Source organism: Gracilinanus agilis, chromosome 1 (assembly GCF_016433145.1).
Source record: "Gracilinanus agilis isolate LMUSP501 chromosome 1, AgileGrace, whole genome shotgun sequence".
NCBI classification, from domain to species: Eukaryota; Metazoa; Chordata; class Mammalia; order Didelphimorphia; family Didelphidae; genus Gracilinanus; species Gracilinanus agilis.
In genome coordinates, this window is record NC_058130.1 from 759176465 (window position 1) to 759202424 (window position 25960).

General features: G+C 48.5%; 1 protein-coding gene across 4 annotated transcripts in view; it reads right to left on the reverse strand.

Annotated features, from left to right (window-relative positions):
- Window positions 1-25960, reverse strand: part of RBM19 (RNA binding motif protein 19) — a 193153-nt gene that overhangs the window by 47805 nt on the left and 119388 nt on the right. For all 4 annotated transcript variants that reach the window (XM_044673707.1, XM_044673722.1, XM_044673715.1 and 1 more), the window contains exon 23: window positions 10064-10184. In XM_044673707.1, the coding sequence (XP_044529642.1) occupies window positions 10064-10184 (121 nt within the window). The remainder of the gene's footprint in view (window positions 1-10063; window positions 10185-25960) is intronic.

Below are 25960 nucleotides of genomic sequence, written 5' to 3' on the forward strand. Positions count from 1 at the left end.
ATTCTCTGTCCTGTCTCCTCCAGCGCCCCCCCCCCCCCCCCCCCCCCTAACTTCAAGGCCAGTGGTCTTTTCCATCAACCACAGTGACCTTGCTAGGAAGGTTTAAAAACTGAGTTCCAGCTCAAATAGGATAAAGAGTTCTTTCTTCTAGGGACACGGAGCCAGGGATGATGCTACCTGCATCCCCCCTGGGTATCTTCTTGGGCCTTCTCTTTCCTCATCTTTGAAAATGTTCCAAGACCTCTGTGAGGAGGGGGCTCTTATGATCATGCTGGGCCTCTAGACAGAGGACCCAGAAGGAGGGACTGCCTGTGCTTGTCTTTGGGGCCAGATGCCACCTCAGCAGGAAAGTTCTAACTGCTTTCACCCTGGTCCTCTTGTGCCAGGGCCGCTTGTCCAGCTTGGTGACTGTCCTGCCTAGCCTGCTATTCCAGGTGGGCCACAGACATGGTTATTTCATTTCCTGCTCCCAGCTATCATCTTGGCAACCTCTCCAAGTGGCGGGCCAGCTGAGCTTCCAACCTCCCACAGGTTTTGGAAGCAGGATGAAATCAACTCGGCCACTGTTCCTCGATGGGTCATGTCAATCTAGTCCCCTAATGGTCACTCATCATCCCGTGCCCTTCCCTAATGACCACTTGTTACCCTCCCCCTCAATGAATGAAAATACTAATTAGCATTCATATCAGGTAGAAAGCTCTTGACTTGTGTTAATTCATTTGGACTTCAAAAAAGTCAGCAAGGGGGGAGCAGGTGCTATTTTTATCTCCATTTTACAAACAGGGAAACTGAGGCTTCAAGAGGCTAAGTGACCTGAGGCAGGATTCAACTGGAGTCTTTTGGACTTTAAATCCTGTGCTTTAAAATGTGCCTCCCTAGTGCTCAGCACGGAGCTTAAACACACATTGAGGGTCACTGAGACCCAATAAGGTTTAGTGACTTTCCCAGAGACAAAGAGCTAGTATGTGAGGCAGGATATGAACTCAGGCCTTCCAGACTCTCCAGTGCTCCTACTTTATTGACTATATCCCTTTGCTGCCTATATCTACTGCTCCGGCAGGTCAAGTAAATGGAGTCTTAGGGCTGGAGTTTTGAGATGAGGATGCCCTAGTCCTGGAAGTTACTTTCTCTCTCTCTCATTCCACAGAGAAGGACAGAGAGAGACACAATACTGGCTCACCTTTTTGATGCTAGTGGAAAGACTGCACTGGCTCTGAAGCAAGAGGGTCTGTGTTCGAATTCTATCTCTGACCCTTCCTATCTATGTAACTTTGGACAAAAAAGAGCCTCTGCGCTTTGGTTTCATGTCCTCAGTTGTGAAATGAAGGGGTTGGCCTTCAAGATCAATGAGCTTGCAAGTGGCTCCATTTCCATTCCCCTTCCAGTTTTTCAGCCTGCTTTACACCCACTGTCATAACACTCCTGCCATATCAGTAATACTATTAGTCATTTTACAGATGAGGAAACTGAGGCCCAGGGAGTCCTTTTTCTTCAAAGTCACATAGTTAGTAGGTATCAGAAGTGGCATTTGAACTTGGCACTTGACTCCAGGGACAAGGAACTACATATGTCAGTTCTGGTTAGGAACTAAGAGGAAGGTGTCATGATGGGAGATAGGGATGGGGTACCTTGGGCGGGGGGGAGAATGACCTGGATGAATGAATGCAAAAATAAATCTACGGAAAGCGGAAGTCAAAGATCATGCACAAGGAAAGTTTGGCTGTTAGGAGGAAAAGAAGCAAAATCCAAGAACTGGGGATTTGGGGCATTTCTTGGGAAAGGCGACCCCCCTAAACAACTGGAGATAGTAAGGTAAGCTACCCCCAATGTCCCTCTCCCTTTCTAAAATTTGCAAAATTTGGTTTGACTAGGAGGCCCAAACCACCCAGAAAAGTGCTCTGGCTGTGTGTGTTTGAGTCTGTGTGTCTGTGGTGGGTCCCCATTTGGTGCTGGAGGAGACGCAGCATTTTGCTAGCCTGCTTTGGGCAGAGAGGACACAGTCCCCCCTTCGCCATACTCTCCCACCCCACAGGGAAGTTTCGCTCTTCCCTACCCTTCCTCCTAACCCCCTGTCCCCAGGTCCCTGAGGCTTCCTCCAATCCCAACTCACTCCCTTCTCTCCTAAGTCCATCTGAAATTCTCCGTCTGCCACTTTAATTCTTTGATCGATGGGGAAGAGTAGGAAAAATGGCCCCGCGCAGCTGGCTTCCCACGTTACCCCTAGCAGGGGATTGCTGGCCCTGCCGGTGATGGCTGAGTGAAATGTTTGTGGAGCGCAGAGAACACAAGTCAATAGTAATTTAGCGGGATTGGGAGCAAGTACCTTCCCTGCACGGACAGAAACTCCCGGGAGAGCGGGAGAGTGTGCAGGATATTACTGAATCACTTGGAAATATTTCCAAACACTACTCAATGAGGCAGAGGGGCAGGGGGATGGGAGATGGGCCGGAAAGAGAGGATGGAGACGGAGAGAAAGGCTGCCGGCGTGAGCCCTGAGCACCTCTCATAAGCTCGGTCACCTCCGACCAAGGCTCTCTCTTGCCCTGTGGCTGCCTGTCTGCACCCCAAAGAGCCCAGCTACTCGAGCTTCCTTTTCCACTTCTGCCTCTGCCAACTGCGCTGGCGAGGGGACTGCGGGTGTGGGTGCACAGGCGTCATGGCGCCTGGCCCAATCCATCTTCTTCCCTTGGCACTGCCCACTGAGTCTGGGGGAGAAACACTTCTGAGCAGGAGGAGACATGCATTTCAGCACCTCCAAAGCCCCAGTGGACCAGGGATAAGCAAGGTGGGCATGCCCTCCATCTGTGCCTGAGCAGCGGGCGAGACTCTCACCCATGTCTGCTAGAGGGGTGCCAGCCGAGGCTGAGGGGGAGCCCCCCACGACTTCTCCTGATGTCCTGAGGACACTGGTGGGGCATGTGGAGCATCTGCCGGATAGTCTTCCCCCTCACAGGGTGATCCATCTTTTTGGACCAGCCATTGCTCTGATGACATCCTCTGTGCCCACTCTCTTTACTGTGCTCACATATCTACCATACTTACTCCTCGACTCTACCCTCTGTGATCCTCAACCTAGTATTCTTTCTTTTCTAAAAAAATCCTTATCTTCCGTCTTAGAACCAATACTAAGTTTCAGTTCTGAGGTGGGAGAGTAGGAACGGCTAGGCAATTGGAGTTAAGGGACTTGCCCAGGGTCACACAGCTTGGAGTGTCTGAGGCCAGATTTGAAGCCAGGACCTCCCAACTCCAGGCCTGGCTCTCTAATCACTGAGCCACCTCTCTGTCCCTTTAACCTATTTTTCAATGGCTACTGTGTTCTAGGACTCAAGGTCAGAGGGCAACACCAGGGATAGGAAGGCTAGCTCAAGGAAACCTTTCCAGTTGGCACTGATTCCTTCCTGCCCCTCTTCACCTAACAGCCACCTCACCTGCGGCTAATCCTGGAGTCCTGGCAGCTCAAGCTCAAGGAATACCATAAGGAACCATTAAAAACAGAAGCCAGTGAGCAGAAGAAGTGAAGAGGGTCTTAAGATTCTAGGCAGCTTGAAAGAGTTCAGGCAGAAAGATATTTTAAATAACAAATTCTGAGGCTGACATGCTTGAACTTGCCCAGCAATGACTTTAAAGCTACGGATGGTATTCTCAGCTCAGGATCAGGACCAAGAAAAGATCTGTTAGAAGGAGGAAGGGATGGGAAGAGTGGGATGCCCTGGCGCCGGGTGCCCTGAGAATTGCAGATTTAGAGCTTGAAGGAACCTAAGAAATGGAGTCCAGGGATTCTTAACCTGGATCCTTGTTTTTAAAAAGTTTTGGTAACTTATTTTAATAGTTTCCTTTGTAATCTATATATTTTCTTTTCGGCATTAATTCTGAGAAGGCATCTATGGGTATCTCCAGATTGACTGCTTCAGTGGGTCAAAGCACACAAAAGGGAAGGGACCCGAGACTTTTTCTAATTCCCTCATTTTACAGAGAAGGGAACTGAGGCCCAGAGGGGCTACCCGAGAGGTAAGATCACTGAGGTGGCAACTGCAAGATTCCCTTCAAATGTAGGGTCTCTGATTATCTGTTGACCCACTGTTGCTCCATTTATTTACTGGTCAGTAAATAAACATTTATTTTATTTTTTAAAAGCTTTACTTTCCATTTTAGTATCAATTCTAAGGGAATTCTAAGAAGAATGGCAAGGGCAGGGCAACTGGGGTTTAAGTGACTTGTCCGGGGTAACACAGAAATAAATAGGAATAATGAAACATTTATTAAGCACCTACTACATGCTAGGGAATGGGCTGAGTATTGGGGAAACAGAAAAAGGCAAAAGACAGGCCCTGCTCTCAAGGAGCCCAGAAGATGCAAACAATGATGCCCAAACACGAAGCAGGCAGAATAAACAGGACGTGACCCACAGGGGGAAGGTACCAGCACTAAAGGGCATTGGGAAGGGCTTCTTGTAGAAGGTGGCATTTTAGCTGGGATTTGAAAGAAGCCAGAGGCTGAGATGAGGGAGAACATTTCAGGCCTGGAGACCAGCCAGTGAAGAGACCCAGGCAGGAGGTGGAGGGAAAAAAAAATCCCTTATCTTCTGTCTTAGAATCAGTGCTGTGTATTGGTTCCAAGGTGGTGAGAGCTAGGCAATGGGGGTTAAGTGTCTTGCCAAGGGCCACAGAGCTCAAAAGTGTCTGAGGCCAAATTTGAACCTAGGACCTTCTGTCTCCAGGCCTGGCTCTTTAATCCACTGTATACTAAGATGGAAGGTAAGGCTTTAAAAAAAAAATGTTTATTTACTGATGAGGAACCACTGGGATGCAGGGGATGCAGGGGTGATGGGGCCTAAGGAAGAAGAAGGCTGCAAGTGTGTGAGTGGAGGTCAGCTTACCAAGGGCTTTGAGTGCCAGAGGAGTGTCTATTTGATTGTGGATGCGATCAGGAGCCACTGCAGGTTATGGGGAGGTTGGGTGGGGACGACCTGGTGAAACCTGCGCTTCCATAGGCTGAATCCCAAGGGCTTCCCTCTGTGTATCTGCAGCCCCTTTCATAGGGCCCGGCACAGGGTAATGCCTGCTGAACTGGGGAGGAAATGTGGAGGAGCCGACATGGTGTTGGATTAGTCAGGAAGACCTGAGCTCAAATCCTGCCTTGGATACCTACTAGCTTCACAAGCCAGCCAAGACTTTTACTGAAGCCCTCTCAGCCCCGGCTTCCTCATCTGAAAAAAATGAACAAGGCGGCCTTCCCGGCCTCTAAGGTTCCAGGAACTGAACTGCCTTCACAAGTTCTGGCCCTGAGTGGGCTCTGGGTGAGAATCCAACCCCCCGCTGTACCTGACCCTCCTGGCAGTCACTGGGCATGTGAGGCTTGTGTCAGCACTAGGCCCAGGAAGGAAAAGGCAAGAAACAGCCGCCCAGACTCCAGGGAGAGAACTCGGAGCCGGGCAGCTCTGCTCGTGCCCAAAGGAAAACGATGGCCCCGAACTCTCTGGCTGGGGACGCTGGATTCCCTCTGCCCCCTCCGTCCTCCGGCTACGCTTATGAGATCAGGGAGCTTCTGGCCACCGTGACCCGACTGCAGGGTAATATGCTCGGGAAGAAGGGGTCTGGGCCTGTCTGTCTGTCTGTCTGTGCCTCTCTGTCTGTCTCTCTATTTCTCTCTCTGCCTCTGTCTGTCAGTTTCTTTCTCTCCTGTCTTGGCTCCCCCCTCCCCTCCAGTGGCCCAGCAGAGCCACTTCTCCCTCACAGCTGGGGCACTGAGACTTCTTTGAGAAGTCTTACTGTCCTTGGAGGAGGGAAAGAAGACGATGACAAAGAGGAAGATGCGGAAGGCTGACTGGAGGAAAGGCCTTACCTCTCACCAGCATGGACTATTATTAATAATAACAATAATAGGGAACTTTCCATTTTTCACTTAATTTCCTTCATGAGCTTTTTCTTGAATGTGTGATATGTGTCTTTTTTCACATGACAAATAGGGAAATAGGGAGAGCACACTTGATCCTCACAGCAACCTTGGGAAGTATGTGTTATTATTATCCCCATTTCACAGATGAGGAAACGGAGGCAAACAGGTTAAGCAATTTGCCCAGGGTCACACTTGGGTCTTCTTTCCAAGCTCAGTGTTCTCTATTCCCTAAGCCAAGTAGCCAGAAGAGGAACCAGAGAGGTTGTCTAGTAGAACCCCCCATTATTAGGGAGCGGAGGCCCAGAGGAAGAAGAAATGGAGGAGAAGAATGGGACTTCTTCAGGCAGCAGAGACAGAATTTGAATCCAGGTCTGCCAACCCTGAGTCCAGTGTTCTTCTAGGACACCCCATGATTCCGTACCTCTGTGGAAAAGGCAGCCCCTCGGGGCCCCTGGACACCCCATGATGACGTTGCATCCCTGTGCCTGTCTCGGGATCCAAAAGCAGCTCGTGGGAGGGAGAAAACAGTTGGGCTCTGAGTGAGGGGCTGCGCGCAGGCCTGAGAGAGCTCTGGGAACCCCCCGACCCCCGACCTGCAGGTAAAGGCTCGGCTCGGCCCCGGCCACAGAATCAGAGAAACACGTGGATAAAGGCCACCCCGGGCAGAGCGGGAGAGACGGCGGGGTCAGCGCGTCCGCTCTGCACACAGCAGGTGCTGGAGAAATATTTGGCAAACAGAACTGAATCGGGCCCAGGAAGACTTGCCGAGGGCCAGTCCCGCCATTGCCAGGTGATGCTCCCGGTGCCCGAGTGACCTCGAGGGAGTCACTTATCTTAGGGACCTCGGACTCCCTCCCCGGCCTAACCTGTGACCCTCGGACCCGGGCCCATGACCCGATGCCGGGCCTTTCCTGGACACCCCGGCCCAATCCCTCCTGCTCCGAGGCTCTGTAGAGAGCGGAGGGCCGGCCCCCACAGCCGGAACAGGAGGCCGAGCCACGCTCTCAGCGATCCCTGTCCCCATCGGGCACGTTGGGAGAGGAAAAGGGAACATGGAGTGCGGCCGGTGCTTAGAGCTGCCGGCCAGGACCAAGAAGGCGAAGGAGAAGGCCGAGAAGGGAGGGGCTTCTCGCGCTCCGAGGACAGCAAGAACAAAGCACGGGCACACGGAGCCAGAACCCTTCCTGAAGGCGCCCAGCTAAGCGGCGGGATGAGGAGGCCTGGCTGAGGCGGCACTTCCTGGGGGGGTCTCTCCCTCATGGCCCTGCCACAGGCCCTCCGGCTGCCCTGGGAGCCCCCACGTTAGGGACGCTCAATTGTTATCAAACAGGACACACGCAGCCTCCCTCAGAGGAGAATTCATGACTAGCCTCTTTAAGGCCAAGATTTTCACGTGTCCTTTTCTGGCCTTCACAAGCTCGGCCGGGGAGGCTGCTCTGCTCCCAGGTTGAGGCCTGCTCTGCCCTTTTCTGGAGCCCTCTCGGGCTCAGGGCTCTGAGTCAGGAAGATGTGGGTTCAAATCCCCCATCAGACACTAACTAGCTCCCTCCCTCCCTCCCACCTCAGGATAAATGCTGTGTATTGGTTCCAAAGCAGAAGAGGAGCGGGGACTGAGCAATGGGGGCTTAGGAGCCTTGCCCAGGGTCACACAGCTAGAGGCCAGATTTGAACCCAGGACATCCATCTCTAGGCCACTGAGGCACCCAGCTGCCCCCACAATCTCTTCTGAAGCAAAAAACAGTCTTGCAATCCACGCCTCCCCTTTGCCCCCTGACCTGGCCGGCTTCAGGGCCTGCACTCAGTACGTAAACAATCATATCTGTTGCCCGAAGCAGAATCCGCGTCTCAGGAGGGCTTGGGTCCGGCTCCAGGAAATCGGTCGTCCAGTCATGCTGGACTGCAGAGGCTCCGAGGGACGGGGTCGCGGTGGCCTGGCCTAGGGAGCATCGGCCTTGCCCGAGACTCAAACCTGGCCCTTCAGACTCCAGGCCCGATGGAGCACCCGCCAGAAGGCACTGGCCTGGCCGCCCTCCCCAGCCAGTTCTGGGGCTGCTTCTCAGGCTAAGACAGCTGGCGGCCGCCCTCCTTCAAGGGTGACTGGCCAGCCCTGCCCAGGCACGAGGAAGGGCTTCTTCCTTCCGGGGGCGACACTGGCGGTGACTTGTCGCGGGTCACGTTTTCTCTGCTCATTCCGTGCCTGAACGCCACTTGGGAGCTACAGAAGAGCGGAGATGGGGCCGGCGGCACATTCCCTCCTCGCACAAGGCTGCCCCTCTGAGGCTCCCCGAGGTTCTCCTCCCATCAGGAACTTTGTGTTCCCTTGTTCAGTCGGGCCCAACTCTTTGTGAGCCCATTTGGAGCTTTCTTTGGCCATTTCCTGTTCTGGTTCACTTTACGGAGGAGGAAACGGTGGCAGGCAGGGTGGAGTGACTTGTGCAGGGCCACACGGTGAGTAAATATCCGAGGCTGGCTCTGAACTTGGTCTTCCTGACTCCAAGCCTGGTCCTCTACCCACTGCACCGCCAAACTCTCCACAGTTAATACTGAAGTTCACAATCTTTAAAGATTCACAAAGGTGGGGAAGAACCTGCATCTTATGGAGGAGGAAATGAAGATCAAGGGACAAGCAGGGACCAGCCCAAGGTCACCCAGGGACTAGGAAGCAGAGTCAAGATTTGAACCCAGGCTCTCTAGTGTTCCTTCAACCACATCGCTGCTTCCATTCAAGAACCGGCAGGGCCTCTGCAGGCCGCTGATTCTAATGACTCCAGGAGGAGGTCGAGAGAAGCTGGACTGCCTGTCCGGTCCGTGGCCAGTAAGTCTCTGCGGCGGGGTTTGCAGTGAGGACCTCCCAGCTCCGAGATCAGGGCCCGTCCGCTACATAAAGGTCTGAGTGAAGGCCAGGCGAGAGCACAGGCTTCTGGGTGATGCCAGATGAGAGGAAAGGCTGCTTGGTTGCCGGCGGCCGGGCCTTTGTCTCTGAGCTCCTCGAAGGCTGCGGAAGGGCAACAGTCTCACAGAAATGCTCACCCGGGAGATATTCCTCTGGGTTTAGGCAACAATCCCATTTCTGTGTTCAATTTATCGAAGGGCCTGGATCTCCAGACCTGCCAGAACTGCTTAGATGGGCTTTTCTCGGCCGGTGTGGAGGTCCACCAAGGGGGCAGCGGGAAGCGCCATCGATCCGGAGCCCACACCTCCGCTCCGGGGACCGTCCCTTACACAAATATTTGCCAACGACTGCATGTGAGCCTGTCAATGGCTGTCAATAAAAGGAAGCCCTCGTCCTGAGCTCCGGCGTGGGGAGGGAGACCGCCAAGCCCTCTGTTCCCCCTGAGCCGTTGCTTCTGCCCTGAAGCTCCGGGGGAGCGGCGCTCTTGTGCCCCGGGTCTCCGGGGGAGTGGCGCTCTTGTGCCCAGCACTTGTGAGCCCAAGGTTGCGCCACTGTCCGGAGCTGCCCGGCCCTGCCCGGCCAGAATGACTCCTGGGTGCTGACACAAGCCTGCCAAGGTGGATGGTGCGAGGAGCAGCGCCCACTTTAAAGAGGAGGACCCGAGGTTCAGAAGGCTCAGAACCCAAGTGAGGAAGTGCCGGGGCAAGTCCTCATGGCCTGTCTGCTCTCCGGCACCCGACCTCTCCCAAGATCTCCGGTTTCCCCACGGTAGGCCCATCTCCACCCCTCCTGCCCGTCCCTTTCTGGCCCTGATGGATGTCAGGTCGCAAGTACACAGCGTGAGACACGGAGCAGAGACAGAATGTAAGCTTCCTGGGGGAACACATTATTTCATTTTTGTCACCGTCATCATGAGCTCAGAGCACTTATACGCCGGGTCCAGGGAGGGAGCTACTGTTATTATCCCCACTGATTAGATGAGAAAACCAAGGCAGTCAGAAGTGAGGTGACTTGCCCAGGGTCACGCAGCTAGTAAATTTCTGAGGATGAATTTGAACTCAGGCCTTCCTGACTCCAGCCTCTACTCTATCCTCCTCAGGCCCTCTTGTGTTTCTAAGGTGCCTTGGAGCCTGCCTTAGCCACTGTACCATCTGGTTCTTGCAAGAATCCTGGGAGGGAGACTGGTCAGTCCTGGGATCTCTGTTTCATTGAGAAATGACTGACTTCTCCAAGGCCAGGGAGGTAGCCAGCACAAGAGGACCCCCAAAGGCTTACCGTGGAAATGCTGAGCTGTCTTCCGTCTCAGGGCCTGGACCGTCTCCTCTGTGTCTGCCCATTCGAGGACCAGTCTTCTGCCGTACAAATGGGTGCTGTGGCACAGGGCATTGAAAGCCCTCTGTAACAGGGGACAGGAGAAAACTGTGTTAGGGCAAAGCCATCATCTCCCCATTGACTCTCCCCTCCCCACGCTGCTTCCACCTTCATTCGATGCCGCGGAAAGCTCCGCAAAGTGCCCGCCATGAGTTCCTGCTCTCATGACATCGGATCTCCAAGGAGGGTTTGGGGAATGGTTGGGCCTATCTATTTAATTAGCTGCTTATGTTCCTACAGAGAGAACTGCAAGTGACTGATTGACCAGTCAATATATCCACAGTCCAGGCCTGTAATTGGTGCCTGCTCGAAAGCAATCACCTTATTTTCCATGTTAAAATCCCAGCCACGGAGGGTGACCCCATTAGCTCAGCTCTTCTTCTGCTGGGGAAGGGCTGCGAGGCTGCATTGGGCAGCTGAGCACTGTGCAGGCTGCAGGAGAGAGCATGACCTGTGCTTAAGTGTTCCCCTGCAACATGGACAACTGCCATTTTTAGGAAGTCTTTTCCTTCTGAGGGGCTCAAAGTGTCTCATCCCAAAAAGTCCAAGGGAAACTGAGTGAATGGAGGCTGCTACCTCCCATTTTTCAAATGGGAAACTGAGGCGGAGATGGCAAAGAGGATTGTCCAAGGATTGGCCCCTGACTTCCAGGGTTGAGCTCTTTTAACAAACAAATCTTGCCTCTTAGAATCATGGGGCTAGACCTGGAAAGGGCCATCTGTTCTAACCCAATCATTTTGCAGAAGGAGAACGGAGGACTAAGAAATGTCAAGTGGGCCAGGGTGTGAAAGCAAGTGTCAGAGGCAGTCCTGCAAAGGAATTCTTGGGCTCCAAAGCCTATACTCTCTCTCTACCATTCTTGTCAGTAACCAGACTCTGATGCCTGGTATTTGTCAGGCACTCAGCATTGGGGACCCGGAGATAAAACTAAAGAGATAGGCCTTGGCACTTAAATCCTGTTGGAGGTATGAAACATGCAGGGAATTTTGAATAATCCTGAGGAAGAGAGAACAGAGTTTCTGAATACTACCAGGAGTTTTTGTCATAATGAAGTTTTTCAATATATAGAATATTAATAACACAATTATTACCATGTAGATTGTCCCTAAGTTTTTTTTTTTTTTTATGTTCATGAGGGTTCCTTGTGCCCTTCAAAAAGCTTAGCAATCATGGCCCTACCTAGGCGATCCTAAGAAGCAATGGCCATGAAAGATTTAGGAAGAGGGCTCATGGGGCTCAATGTAAAGGGAGGAGCTTGATTATAAGAAATTGAGATGGAAAGGGGCCTGAGGATATGAATAAGAGTAGACAGGAGACAAGCAGGAAGGAAGAGAGGTGGGCTAGATTAAAGCATGAGCACTGGTGAGTAGGTGTGGAGTCCTCACTCATCAACCCACTACCTGGCTCAAGTAGCCACTGGTTAGAGGGGAAACTGAGGTATGGAGGAGAAAAAAGAGATTTATCCTAGGTTATCAAGTGAGTAGGAGGCAAAATGAGGCTGTAAGATCACAGATAAAGGACCTCAGGAGTCACCTAGTTTAACAATTTTAAAGTTGAGGAAAGGGAGGCTAATAGAGGGAAATGACTTGCTAAAGGTCCCAATTGCTGCAGGGATCTGAAGAGAGGATTCCTTATTCCACATCTAGAGTTCTACCCATTGAAACAGATTGCCTAGAGCAGAGGCTCTTGGGGACACTGCAGTATGGCCAGACAACCAATGGTTAATCTGAGAGATGTGACTGTGGTAGCTGGCATTTCTGTTATATTTGAAGGTTTACTATGCAGTTCTGAATAAAGTGGTACAATTGTTATATCTCATTTTGTAAATGAGAAAACCAAGGTCAAGGTAGGTAAAACATTTAGAAAAACATTAGTGGAGGCGGTACCATCAAAGTACAACATAGACCACCAGGACAGAAAGAAGAAATGGATGAAGAGTCTAGGAAACAGGTTACAAATCAGGAACAAAGTAAGAAACATCATCAGTGATGTTTAAGTTGACATAGACTGAAGGCTCTCTTTCCTTCAAAAGTAGAGAAGGTAATACTTTCCTGCATGCTTTAATGGTAAATTCATCCTTTAAGAATGGGTAGGGGTTGTTAAAGAAATCCCAGCTTTACAACAAATGTTTGTTTCTTGGTTTTTAAGGCTGTTAATAGTGAAAAGAGGAGGATCCAAGAAGCGATTTGGCCACCACTTTGGGTTGGTGGGAAGACATAAATGATGACAGAGAGGAAAGAGCTGAACAATTTTTATTTGGCTAGGCCATTTGTGCTAAGGAGAAGGATTTTTGGGCTGGAAAAAACAGATTAAAGATCACCAATAAGGATCTGATAACCCACATCTCAGAAAGGAGTGAGCAAGAGGCTCTGAAGGCACTTTAGATGTATTCATTGCCCAAATGAATTGTATCCTCCGATACTGGGCGGGAGGAGAGGAAAACAACTAGCAAATGTAACTACTGAACTACTTTTAGAGATATTTTTAAAATCAGAGAACAGGAGAGGCACTGCAGGGCTGGTAAATGAGGACAAATATTGTCCCAATTTTCTAAAAAGGGAAGAGAATGAAAATCCACATATTAGAAGCCCAGTGAACTCAAGTTTCATTTTTGGTACAATTAGAGAACTTATTATTAAAGGGATGGTTGGCATCTAAGTGCCAGGCCCTGTGCTAAGTCCTTTACACATGATTATCTCATTTGATACTCACAATAACCTTGTGGAGCAGGAGGTGAAATGACCTGTCTAGGACCACACAGCTAGTAAACGGGCCAGTTTGAACTGATTTCTTCCTGACTCTAGAACTAGGGCCCTATCTACTGCATCAGCCAGGAAAAGCATAATAAAGGTATGCCAATTGACTGATAAAATGACTTGTTCTGAGTCACACAGCTGATGAGTAGTAGATGTGGGATTTGAGCCCAGGTCTCCCCCTTTCTGATTAAGCATTTAGAGTTCTTCCCATGACCTCACACTGTTTCTTGGTGGATGCTCAGGAGACAAGAAGGAGAAGCTAGGCAGGCCTGTTCCTTTTAAAAAGTAGTCAAATAACTGGGTTAAAGCAACACTTTTCCCTTGTGTTTCTTCTAGAAGGGACAGGTGCGGCAAACTTTTTTCTTTCTTTCCTTTTTTTAATTTTAAAAACTCTTCTGGCTGCCAGCAGAGGCCCCACATTTTTTCCAGGCGGACATAAAAATGCATCTGGACTTGAAACTAAAATGGCCCATTCAGAGCTTTAAAACCCACTCGCTCTCAGCTGTCACGGCAGGCAAATAGCTTGATCGAGGGAGCTTGGGTTTCAAGATGGGGAAGAGAAACCAATCAGTAGCCCAGAGTCACCAGCTCCCTATCCTCTGGGAATGGGAGTGGGGCTCTCCTGGGGAAATTCAATCCCCATTGTGGGATAGGAGGTGGGAAGGCTAAGAGATACCACCTCAAAGTTACCAAAGTCCTTTTTTGTGGAGTGGGCACGAGGGGATCCCACCTCAATCCAAGAGCTTCCTGCCTTGACCTTGGCTCTGACTCAGGGCCAGCACACAGGGTTTGTTCTCTTTTCTAGAGACAACCTGAACACATCGTCCCCCATTCATTCCAGCCTCATCTTGAGGAACCCTCCCATATTCAATCCACTAATCTTGATGGAGCTCGACAAAGGTCAGGGACTGGACTCGTTCTGTTGACCTGCAATGGACGTGGAGTGAGAAGAAGCAGATATATCCTGGGTTTGGGGGAAAATTTCCTAATAATGAGGGAGAATGATTCAAAGGATGGTAACAAGCCAACTGGCGTGAATGTGTGAAGAAGCTCAGTGGCTTCTACCTCTTTAGAGGTCTTCGGGCAAAGGATGGGGGAATCATTCGTCCCAGAGGTCATGGCTGCTGAGGCATCTTCTCAGATTTGGGGATTCTATGATTCTCAAAGAGGAAAGTCACTCACGGGGATGATACGAGTCTTTGAGCAGGGAGACTTATTGGCTTGTGTTTTTTTGATTGTTTTCTAGGACCTCTGCATTTAGACTTCAAAGGAACTCAGAAGGCACCTTGTCTAGTGGAGGAAACTGAGGCCCAAGCAGGTGAAGGGACAGAGGCAGAGCTAAATCTCCATCACTGTTTTATTTCCAATCCAATGCCAGATGAGCTCCTTGAGAATAGGGATTGGGAAAAAACGACAACAGAAAAAACCCCTTACCATCTGTCTTAGTAACAACTCTTAGCTGCTAGGAAAACAGGGTTAAGTGACTTGACCAGGCTCACACAGCTAGTAGGACATTTCTTTCTCCAGATCATTTGACAGATGAGGAAACTGAGGTCAACAGGGTACAGTGAGTTGTCCAGGGTCACACAGCTCAGTGTTTGAGGCTGGATTTGAGCCGGCTCTCTATCCACCTGATTCCACTTAGCACCACCTGGCTATTCTGTCACAATAACCCTGTAAGGCAGGGACTGAAGTATCATCTTTGCCACCATTTTATAGGTGAGGAAATTGAGGTGATGAAGTAAAGTGACCTGCCTGGGGTGATACAATCCATGAGGACTCAAGGCAGAATTTGAACCCAGGTCTTCTGACCCTGTTCTGAGTCAATCCATTCAAATATGCTGATTCTCAGCAATAATAACAAAACATATTCTATCTATTTCATTGGGTTATTTATGGTAAGAAAAAGCACTCTATAAACCTTCAATTTATAGAGAGGAAGATAAGCTCTTGTTGTTGTTGTTGTCATATTATTATTACCTCTGTCTTTCCCATTGGGGCAACATGGTAAAATTGGCATTGAAGCCAGGAAGACATGAGTTCAAATCCTCCCTCTGCCTCACTGGCTGTGTGTCTCTGGGACAGCCACTTCACTTTTTAGTATTCTGGGTAATTCTCTGAAATAAGGGTGGAATAGTTTTTGTTTTCATGGGCTCCTTTGAAAATATGGTGAAACCTATAGACTCTTTCTTAGAATAATGTTTAAAAAACACCATAATGGAAGGAAATGCTAAATTTCAGTTAGAGATGAGAATAGAAACATAATTAATTTTTCTTTTTTCTCATCCAAATCCATGGACTGCTCTGAAATCTATCCATGGATCCCAGGCAAAGAATCTGGGTGTCTACCTCCCATAGTAAGAGTTCCCACAAACTAAGGGAACCACAGACCACCTCTAAACCTAGTCTTTCCCTCTGAAGGAGGTGGTAGGGATGCAACCTATGAAAATGGCAGCTCTGAGTCAGAAAGCCAAGGTTCAGCTCCGACCCTGATTCTCAAGACTCTCTGTGACTGTGGCTAATGTCTCTAGACCTTTCAGTTTATTTATTTTCATTTGGGTCCAACTCTTTGTGACTTCTTTTGGAGGTTGTTTTTTTTTTTTTTTTAAACTCTTAGCTTCTGTCTTAGAATCAATACTGTGTATTGGTTCTAAGGCAGAAGAGTGATAAGGACTAGGCAATGGGGGCTAAGTGACTTGCCCAGGGTCATGGCCAGTAAGTGTCTGAGGCCAGATTTGAACTTGAGTCTTCCTGACTCGGGCTCAGCACTCTATCCCGTGTGCCAGCTAGCTGCACATTCTCTAGGCCATTCTCCTATAAAATGAAGGGGGTTGGAAGAGACAGATGCTGAATTCATTTGTTTAGTGTCTATTATATGTCAGGTCTCTTCAGAGAATAAATTTTTTTTTCATTCTTTGTACTTGTATCTGTGGAGGCATTTGCAAAATCCCTGTGGATTGAATGACTGACTGATGAGGCACTGTGCTAGGTGCTGGGATTGCAAAGACAAATGCAAGGCAGCCCCTGCCCTCAAGAAGCTCCCATTCTACCAGGGGAAACAATGTGGAGACAAACGAGAAAATACAAAATATATACCGAGTAGTTTGGAGTGGGAAGAGAGAGAGCCTTAACGGCTAGGGGGATCACAGATGGCCCATGAGCCTTAAAGGGATCCTACGGGGGCTCTTACAGGTGGTAAGGAAGAGGGGGCTGACTCTGTCACCCAATGGCCTAGAGCTTGAACCCCAGAAACTCTGTTTTCTCCCTTCCCCTTTTAGTTGCTTGTGGATCTTTTTTCCTAGCCAATGTGCTCCTCTCCCCTCTGTTATTCTTTCCCAAATTGCTAGAAGACCAGTGGAGCTGGTTTTCACACTGAGGAAAGGCCATGGTCTACAATAACTCACTCTCATTAGGTCCTAAGAATGGAATAATGATCAAAGTGGGATGTGCAATCTGGCGGGGCAAAGGTCTTGGCTTTTGTGACTATCACTAAGGTCTCTGGGCCTCAGTTTCTTCAACTGTCCCATGGAGGAATGGGTGGTGGGGTTGGATTAAAACCCCTCTGAGGTTCCTAGCAGCTCCATACCTCGGGCTCCTAGGAACCCTTCTGCCTGTAGACTCTGAGTCTCAGGATGAGGCTAGAGGGCAGTCTTGGTAGAAGGTGGTGCCATGTTTATGATGACCCAGACATTTTGGATTTCTTTGGCTTAGTGCCTGCCTCCAGTAAGTATCTCTTTCTTTTATATGGGATCATCAGCATTACAACTGACATTGAAAAAGTACCTTAAGGTTTGCAGAGCCCTTTAAAACTTGTTTGGGAATTTCCAGTATGGAAACACCCCTCCATTGGGGCAGGCCAGGCACTTTGCTTCTGCTTAAGAATCTTAGGGAGTTGACTGGGAACATGGAGAGTTTAAACAACTGGAATGAGGTCACACAGCTGATATGTGTTAGAAGAAGGACTTCAGGATTGGCCCTCTACCCACTGTGCTGCACAGCCTCAGCATACATGAACTAACCTATTCCTTAACCACAAGTGTAAGGAATATAGAGACTTGGGGCCAGCTCAGCCATAAAAGGTGGGTGTTGCCATTTGGGGAGAAAATAAGGTCCCATATTCCAGTAAATTTTGCTGTGTGACCCTGGCCAGTTCATTCCTCCTATCTGGATCTCAGTGTCTATGCCTATACACTGGGCACTTGGATTAGATGATCCTGAAGATGCTACCCCCAGCCCTAACATTGTCTGACAAAGTGTTGGCCTTCTGTCCCCCTACTCCATTCCTCAGTTTGATTGTGGGCCCTCCTCTAGCCTAGGGCGGCCTCTTGCCTAGGATTCTGGGGTCTGACAGGCAGTGAGCTCAAAGAAGCCAATGCCTGCCTCCCTGGCCTGTTCACCATCTTGCTTCTGACTTTTGCTTGCGCTTGGATTCCAGCCTTCTTCATTGTCCTAATCTGATGAGCTCCAGGGATCAGCCCTTTCTCGTGCTGGCTCTGGAATCTGACTTTGCCCTTTGGTTTCGGGGGAACGGGATCTGGTAAAAAAGTCAGGCTAGCCTGAGGCTGGAGAGTGACTGTCCCTCTGAGACCATTTCTCAAGTGGAGAGAAGGCACAGGAGCCCTGCCAGCCTAGCTCTGGGTCTGACCTTTTACAGCTTTCCTCTGGGACCCGACTCCCTTGCCTAGAAACAAATGCCATTTGAGGCCTTTGGCAAGATATAAGCCCAGGAGCTGGGCATCTTGCTTCAAAAGGCCTCCATTGATCATAGGATTTTAGACAGGGCTGGAAGGGGCCTCATGAGACCACTGCGTCCACATCCCCCTGCCCTCATTTTACCAATGCCTTTCATATAACAAGAACCTTCAGGTAGGATGTCCCAGAAAAAGAAAATCTGCATGCAAAAGCCCAAGAGATCCACTGGCACTTTTTCTTCTTCTGTTTACTCCCCAAAAATAGAGAAGGCTGGGCACAGGTGGCCAAACCCAGGGACTCCACTCTTGGCTTTGCCACTGGGTGACATTGGCCAAGTCACTATACTTCTTTGATCTTTATCTGGAAAAGGAGGAAGTCAGTCTAGATTCTTTCCAAGACCTTCTTTAGCTCTGACATTATAGAATTCAAAGATGACTAAGCAGGAGGGTGAGAAGGTAAGGCTGTTGTTTCCTCCTAAACCCATTCTTCCTCCTAATTTCCATCTCTCTGGATCTTCTCTCTGACTGTCCACTCTCCTCCTCCCCTCGTATGTCTATTCGACCTTCCAGCACTCCATCGGTAAAGAGCATGAAGCTCAGATTCGGAATTTCTGAGGTTTAGTATTGTTTCATATTAACAAATTATATGTCCTTGTGGAAGTCATTTCAACATTCTAGGCCTTAGTTTCTTCATCTGGAAAGTCAAGAGGTAGCACTAGATGATTTCTTAGGGACTATTCAGCTCGAAGTACTTAAAATTTCCATTGTATTTGATCAATAGCAAATTATCATCGCAGTTTAAGTTCTAGAACAACTTACACCTAGATAAAATGAAAAAAAGATACCCAATTCTTCACTTCTATGAACTATATGTGTCATTGTTATTATTACTATTATTAACATTTACTTGATTTGATTAACACAAGGGCAATGGGATGCCAGTCCATAGCAAGACCCCTCTATCTACCTGGATTCCCGTGCCACTTTTTTTTTTTAAACCCTTATCTTCCACCTTAGAATCAATGCTATAGATTGGTTCTAAGGCAGAAGAGCAGTAAGAGCTAGGCAGTGGGAGTTAAATAGCCAGGAACTGTCTGAGGAACTGTTTTGAACCTAGGATCTCCCATCTCTAGACTTGGTTCTTAATTCACTGAGTCACAGCTGCCTTCTTGTTCCATAATTTAAACCTGGGTCACCTCTCTGACAGCTTATCTGCTCCCAAGTCCTTAGGATGACATCTCTGAAACATCCCGCCCATCTGGTTCCTCCTATCTAACCCCAATTCTATTGCCCTCATCCAGCATCTCATTTCCATCTTCCCAGAACACTGTAGTAGAGCTCTTCTACAGGCTGTCCAGTCTCACTTTCTTCCCTTCCATCCATCTTTCTGAGTTGTCAAAATAATCTTTCTTATGCATAGAAGGTCATGTCACTCCATGTCAAAAAATCTTCAATGGTTCCTTGTTGAGAAAAGGAGGAGCACTTCTGCCTGGCATTCAAGGCACACCACAATCTGGCTCTACTGTACCCTAGAAGTAGCTAATTGAAAAAAGTATGGAGTGCTGGGCCTGGAATCAGGAAGACTGGAGTTCAAATCTAACCTTAGACATAAGTATCTATTTACTATCTCAGTGACCCTGGGCAAGTCATCCAATCTGTTTGCTTCAGTTCCCTAGTCTGCAAAGTGCGGACAATCATAGCACTTATCTCCCAGGAGTGTTGTGGGGATCAAATGAGATCACTGTAAACCGCTTAACACAGTATCTGTTAGCTACTATTAATATTATTGTTACTTAACTACCTAAGTTTCCTCATCTGTAAAATGGGGATATTATCTACCTCCCAGGATTATGGGGGCATCAAATGTAGCCATGAAGCGCTTACTAATTATTTAATTAAGTACATAGTAGGTGCTTATTACTTATTTCCTTCCTTCTTTATCTCACATTATTCACCTTCATTTTCTACTTTTCTATCGCCTTCCCTAAAAAAATCTTATGTTTTCCCGTGCCTTTCTTTTTTCTTCCCCTTCCTGTCTTTATTGGAGAATAAAAATGTCACCCCCCCCCCCCCCAAGAAGTCTTCCCTGACCACTGCCTCCAACAAGCTAATGATGGCTTTCATCTTTGGACTTTACTTAGTAATCTGGTTTTCCATATCTAATGGCTTCATCGTGTAACATGGCATATTGTAGCTCTGTGCTTTTCGCTGTTTTGCCTTAAGACTATAAGCTCCATGAGGGGCAGGGCATCCCTTATCCCGAGGGTGCCTCTCTTCCAGTGTCTAGTACAGTGTACACAGGAGGTGCTAAATAAATGCTGGGTTGGATGGGAGAGAGATCTAGTTGCTTAACAAGTCTCTGGGGCTCAGTTTCCACAACATGAGGGGGTCAGACTAGATCACATTTAAGGCCCCTTCCAGCTCTTAGTTAATAATCCTAAGAAAGCTGATGAGTCTTCCAGAGCACTGGGGATCTCCTTGGGGAGGGGTGGCAGGTAGGGAGTCCCCAATTTCCTGCTGACTCACTGCCCCTCCCCCAAAGGGCTTCGTAGCATCCCCGTCCTTGAGGCTGCCCTTGCTGGAGTCAGCTGAGAATCCCTGGGATGCGGGACAATGGCCAAACACCAAGCAGCCATCCCAGCCAGGGAACATGAGGACTCTGTTCTTCTCTGAACGACTCCCAGCAAACCACGTCTGAGACTAATCTCCCAACAAGCTGCATTCTGGCTATGGCTGAATGCTGGGGAGCCAATAAGGCTGGGCTGGTCAAGGCAGAGGCGAAGCTAAACTAGTCTGGATGAGTGTCCTGGAAGGTACCTAATTGGTCCTCATTTACTAAGTGCCTTCTAAGTGCCTGCCACTAGGGAGACCAGAAAAAAAAAAAAAAGAAAAAGAAGCAGAAGCAGAAGTCTCTGTCCCCAAGAAGCTTACATTCTGCTAGCATTGCTGCTGACACTATCTAGGAAAAAGCAGATCCTGCTGCTCCCTCTCAAGTATCAACTTGGCACCGAAGTACCCAGGATACCAAGCACTTATTGCATGGATAGGTTTTGGTTGAACCTTAGTCCCTTCATTTGACCAGTGTGGAAACAGACCAGGAAAGAGGATGAGATTTGCCAAATGCCAAAGAGCTACTTGTGGTGCCAGGATTTGAACCCAGATCCTCTGATTCCAACTCTAGGGTCTACTTATTGCTTTGGCCAAGCAGCTAAACCGTGGTACCAACACTAATGGTCTTTTGAAATATTGCTAGGGAGTTAAACATCACTAATCATCAATTGATTAACCATCATCAGTCAATGCTGAGCATTCTCTAGGGATTAGAAAGGCACAGTGCTAGGCCCAGAGTGGGAAGCCTAAGGGGCCGTCTCTTGCCTCCAGTTGGGGAGATACAAGTAACGCACAAGAAAACAGCCTGGAAATCAAGATCTGTGATTTTCTTGGTGATGTTCTCTACCAGCAGGACCCATAAGCCATCTGTAAGTCAGGAGCTAAGTCTTCAAGAACTGCCAGAGGATCAGAGAGACTTAGTGAAGTCAGAGGTGGGACTTGAACTCAAGTCTCTGAGACTCTAAGAACTACACCAGAATACCAGGCAGTAAATAGTACTGCCCAAAGGGATGATGATAATAATAAGGAGTCCTGAAGGCCTGAAGAGAGACTGCTTCTCACTAACGACTCTTTGGTTTCCTAAGAATGTCTCTTTTGGTTGGTCACTAGGGAACAAGGAGGTGCCAACCTAAATCTCTCCTCTTCGAATATGGTCTCTTCTCCTCTGGCTCTGGAGATGGGGCAGCTAACATCCAGGCTGGAAATGGGCAGAGAGCATGTCAGTTATTCAAGAATGGGGATTCTGCCCACGTCTGCCCTGTTTTGGGCTTTAAGCTTTTAAGCAAAAGCGTAGACTCTGATGACAGGTCACAGTCCATAAAGGACTTGGCTGAACCCAAGTCACGGCTGTGAAATGCAAGACCACACATTTGAATCCATTTCATTTACTCGGGTACACAAATGGTGTTAATTAAAAAGTATGAACAGAACCCGAATTCAGGATTTGTTTTCCTTCTTCCTGTCAATTATTTACGAGGGAGAATGGCTAGTTTCTTATTTTAGGCTTTCAGGTCACAGTGATTGATATTTTCCCCAATGATTGATAATTGATGGGCAAGTTTCCTGAGGTCAGACTGGTCAGGGCTGCTTCCCCATAATGCCTTACCCAAGGTCTGCTCTCAAGCAATGTTTTTCCTGCCCCTCACCCTCTGATTTTTAGGGGAAAAACTACCAACTCCTCACATTCTCATGAGTATATAAGGCACTATCCTGCCCTTGAGGAGTTTACACTCTATCTCCTGGCATAAAAAAAAAATCATTAATTGAACAGCCAAGTCTTTGAATTGTTCTTCTGTTGTTCAGCTGTTTTCCAGTCATGAAAAACATCTCATTCTTTGTGACCCCATTCTATGGTTTCCCTGGCAAAGATCCCAGAATAGTTTGTCATTTCCTTTTCCAGCTCATATTACAGATGAGGAAACTGAGGTAAACTGGGTCAAGTGACTTACCCAGGGTCACACAGCTAGGAAGTATCTGAAATCAATCCTTTTACAGAATTACAAACATTAATTACAAACATTCTAACAATGCTATTGGCAGGTCTGTCCCTACCTTGTGACCCCGGTAGAAAGCTCCCTGAGGGTAGGGACTATTGTCCATCTAGCATGGTGCCTGGCACTTAGCAGGAGCTTAATAAACGTGGGCTGAATTGGACCAGCCAAAATATAGCCATCTAAAATCTCACCATCTCATCAGAGGCTGGCTAGGACACTGGGGCACAACGTCCAGCCCAAGTCCCCCACTATCGCATTGCAGAAAAGTGAGAAATTAGAAAGTAGAAATTAACCATCGAGACCCTGCAATTAAAGCTGCAGTTGTTTACCACAGTCAGAATAGCTCTTCCTGCCAATGCAAACAGCCATCCCGTCTCCCTACTGCCGACTCCCCCCCGAGTGTTTATTTAAGCCAACACATTGCTCTACTAATTGGATAACATTCCATGTGAAAATAGGCCTTTAAAACAACAGCAGCCGAGGCAAATAAAAACAGCTGTAACTGCGAAAGTACAAAAGAATGGAAGACTCCGGAAAAAAATTAAAGGCACACGCGAAAGAGAATTAATATTCCTTTTCCCATGGCTCTGAGGCTAGGTGCTTTCCTCCCTCACTGCCCAGACCTCTCTGGATGAAGAAGCAAGGCCAGCTTCTAAATGGGGCGGCTTGGACAACAGCCTGACCTACCTGGTTCCTGAGCCCGGCTCTCACCTGGGGAGGAAGCCTGGCTGGGGGACAGGGCTGCCTCTGCCCTGTACTCCAGGGGCAGCCCAATAAAACATGGGGATGACAGCAATCATCGGATGCTTCAGCTGGGGCTCCTGGGGGCAAGAAAGACTTTGTCCCCTGCCCCCCCCGCCCCCAATCACCATCCCCTTGTGCATGCTGGGAAAGGCAGATTACATTGAGTGCTGACATTTCCTGAGCCAGCCACTGAGCCTCCCTCTGAAGTTTTTCTAGCCTAAACTTGTCTGTAGAGTGGAGGGGCTCTATGTCCTAATGGCAGTTTAAAATCCAGGGGCCTAGGGCTCATTCTTCCCTTCACTGGAGTTCACCTTCAATGCCTCCCTTCATGATGGCAGGTGACCCTGGGTTCTTAAGGGCTCCACTAGCCGAACATGAAGTATGGAGTGGGGCTCGTTCAGCTAGAAGGGCTTTGAGGAGGGCCCAGTGTATGCCTGTCAGATGGACTGGCCCAATTATTTCCAATAGGCCAGTGTGTGTGTCTGGGGGTGGAGGTGGGGATGGTAGGTGGAATGACTCTGTGAAAGCCTGGAAGACCTACAACCTGTATCGAGGGAGACCAGAGGCAAAAAATACAGGCCTTCTGAAGTTGAGCTTTGTTCCCAAAGGATTTGGGAGAACTGGAAAGCACCTCAGAGGCCAACTAGTCCAATCCTTTCATTTTAATGGTGAAGAAACTGAGGCCCAAGGAGATTAAGGGATTTGCTCAAGGCCACAGTGAGTGAGCAGCAAGGCCAGGATTAGAACTCTGCACTCCAAATTCAGCCCTCTTACCTGCCCTGAATAGGAAGACAAAGGCTGTAATGTTTTATATTTTGAAAGGGTGCAGAGAAATTTGGAAGCAAACCTAGGGCATTAGAGCACTTGAGAGCATTATTATTTTGGTAGAATGGAGAGAGCTGTTGTATGCATTTGGAGCTGAAGGATCTGGACTGAAATCCTGGCTGCTCCACTTACTATTATAATCTGTGTGACCTTGGGAAAAGTACATCAACTCTGTCCTGCTCTCTTTCCTGTTCTTCCTCCCTCCCTTCTTTTCTTCCTTCCTTCTCTCTCTCCCTCTTTTCTCTCTTCTAACTCCCCTCCTTTCTCCCTCTCTCCCTCCCTTCCTTCCTCTTTCTCTCCTTCCTTCCTTCCTTCCTTCCTCCCTCCCTTCTTTTTTTTCCCCTCCTTCTCCCCCACCTGCCCTCTGGACTAGGTACTGGGGATAAAATATTTATAAAGATAAATAAATACAAGACAATCTGAGGAGGGAGAGTGGGTTGTTTTGAGCCTTTGAGCACTGTAGCTCTTTGAGCAGTTGCCTGGTTACTCTGCTTCCTCCCACCATAGCCAAGACTGATCAGGTTGGTGACAGAATCTGCCTCTGGTGGGGAGGGGTGGGTAGGAGGCTTGTAAGGGGAAGATTTCCAAAGGTTTCCAAATTTCACAGAAAATAAAAGGAAGAAAAGTGTCACCAATTATCTGGGTGTTCCTGAGCAAGTCTCTTTATGGCTCTAAGCCTTAGTTTATCTGCAAAGTGAAGGGGCTGGGTGAGATGGCTTCTGAGATCATGTCTAGCTTTAAGATTACCTATGGAATCAAAGATTTAGAGGTAGAGGGCACCTTAAATGGCTTAAATGAGGAAACTGAGGTAAACAGGGTTAATAGAATTGCCCAGGGTTATACAACTAGGAAGTATCTGAGGCCAGATTTGAACTCAGGAAGATGGTTGCTCTGAGTCTTCCTAGTTCCTGGCCCACTGATCTCTCCACTGCACCAAATACAGATGTATAGGACCAGTTTTCCCACACCCCCTCAATGATGTCACTTGGCCATCAGAGTGCTACCTAATGACAATTGTCACTCTAATCATCTGATGTTGGGGCTGCCTCTCCAGCTTTCCATCATGAAGGGAGGAATAGGCAATGGGACAGTGGGAGTACTGATCCAGGACTCAGGGTCTCCATGCTCTGAGTGACTCATCTCTTCTCTAGGCTTCATCTGCCCTGACTGTCAAATAAGGCAGGTTGGTCCAGAATATCCCCAAGTTTCTTTTCAGATTTCATTATCTAGGTCATCATAGTCTAGAGCTAGACAAGGGAACTGGGTTTGAATTCTGGCCTGGTGACTTCCTTAAAGTGATGTGTCTGGGCTCCCAAACTCTTCTACCTACTCCTCCCCCCCTCCCCCCATGGGCCTCATTCCTTTTCTCTTTCCTCTTCTTTTGCCTCACTGTTGACAGTACTCTCTCACCCACTACCTAGCTCTGCTAGGGGACTCTCAGAGCCACTGCATTTGCCAATCCCTGAAGTTGTGCCTGCACATAGTAGGCTTACTCAATAAATGCCTATTGGTGAAGGAGACAGTGAACAAGAGGCTCCCTTGTAAGAACAGGACTTTGGAGGAGAATCTCGGGAAGGGATACAAACTGGATACAAAAGAGAATTTCCCATGGTCCTGTTCAGGCCAAGGCATTGACCCCAAATATCATCCATGAAAGGAGACTAGAATAGAGAATCACTTTCCAGAACGGCCTAGGGAAACTGCCTAGGGGAATTGATGATCTTTGGAGTTCTCTGATGGAGAGGGGATGTCTCTGGAATTCCCTCTGCTGATAGAAAAATAGCTTTGTTGCTTCTGAGCCCAATGTCTCAGCAGTCTAATGCTCCCTCTTCAAATTCACTCCCGCCCTAGAGCTAACTAGATATTTACAATATTCAGAGTTCTATTCACCAATATGCAGTGTGCGCTTTTCTATGGGTCATCGGAGAGCACTAAATGTTCCACTCAGAAGACAATCAGGTTCTTCAGACAGACTCAGAGAAGGAGAGAGGAAAAAGCAACAGAGGCTTCCACAGGAGGAAAAAGAGCAAAGGATTCTTGCTAGGAGTGAGGCACTCACTCTACGGAAGACCAGCTTGTTCAGGCGTGTTGTATAAAGGGACCCAATCCCAATGCGATAAGATCTGGCCCTAGAGTGGAGAGATGCTGATGTGATGATGGGTAAGGAGGTACGGTGTCTAT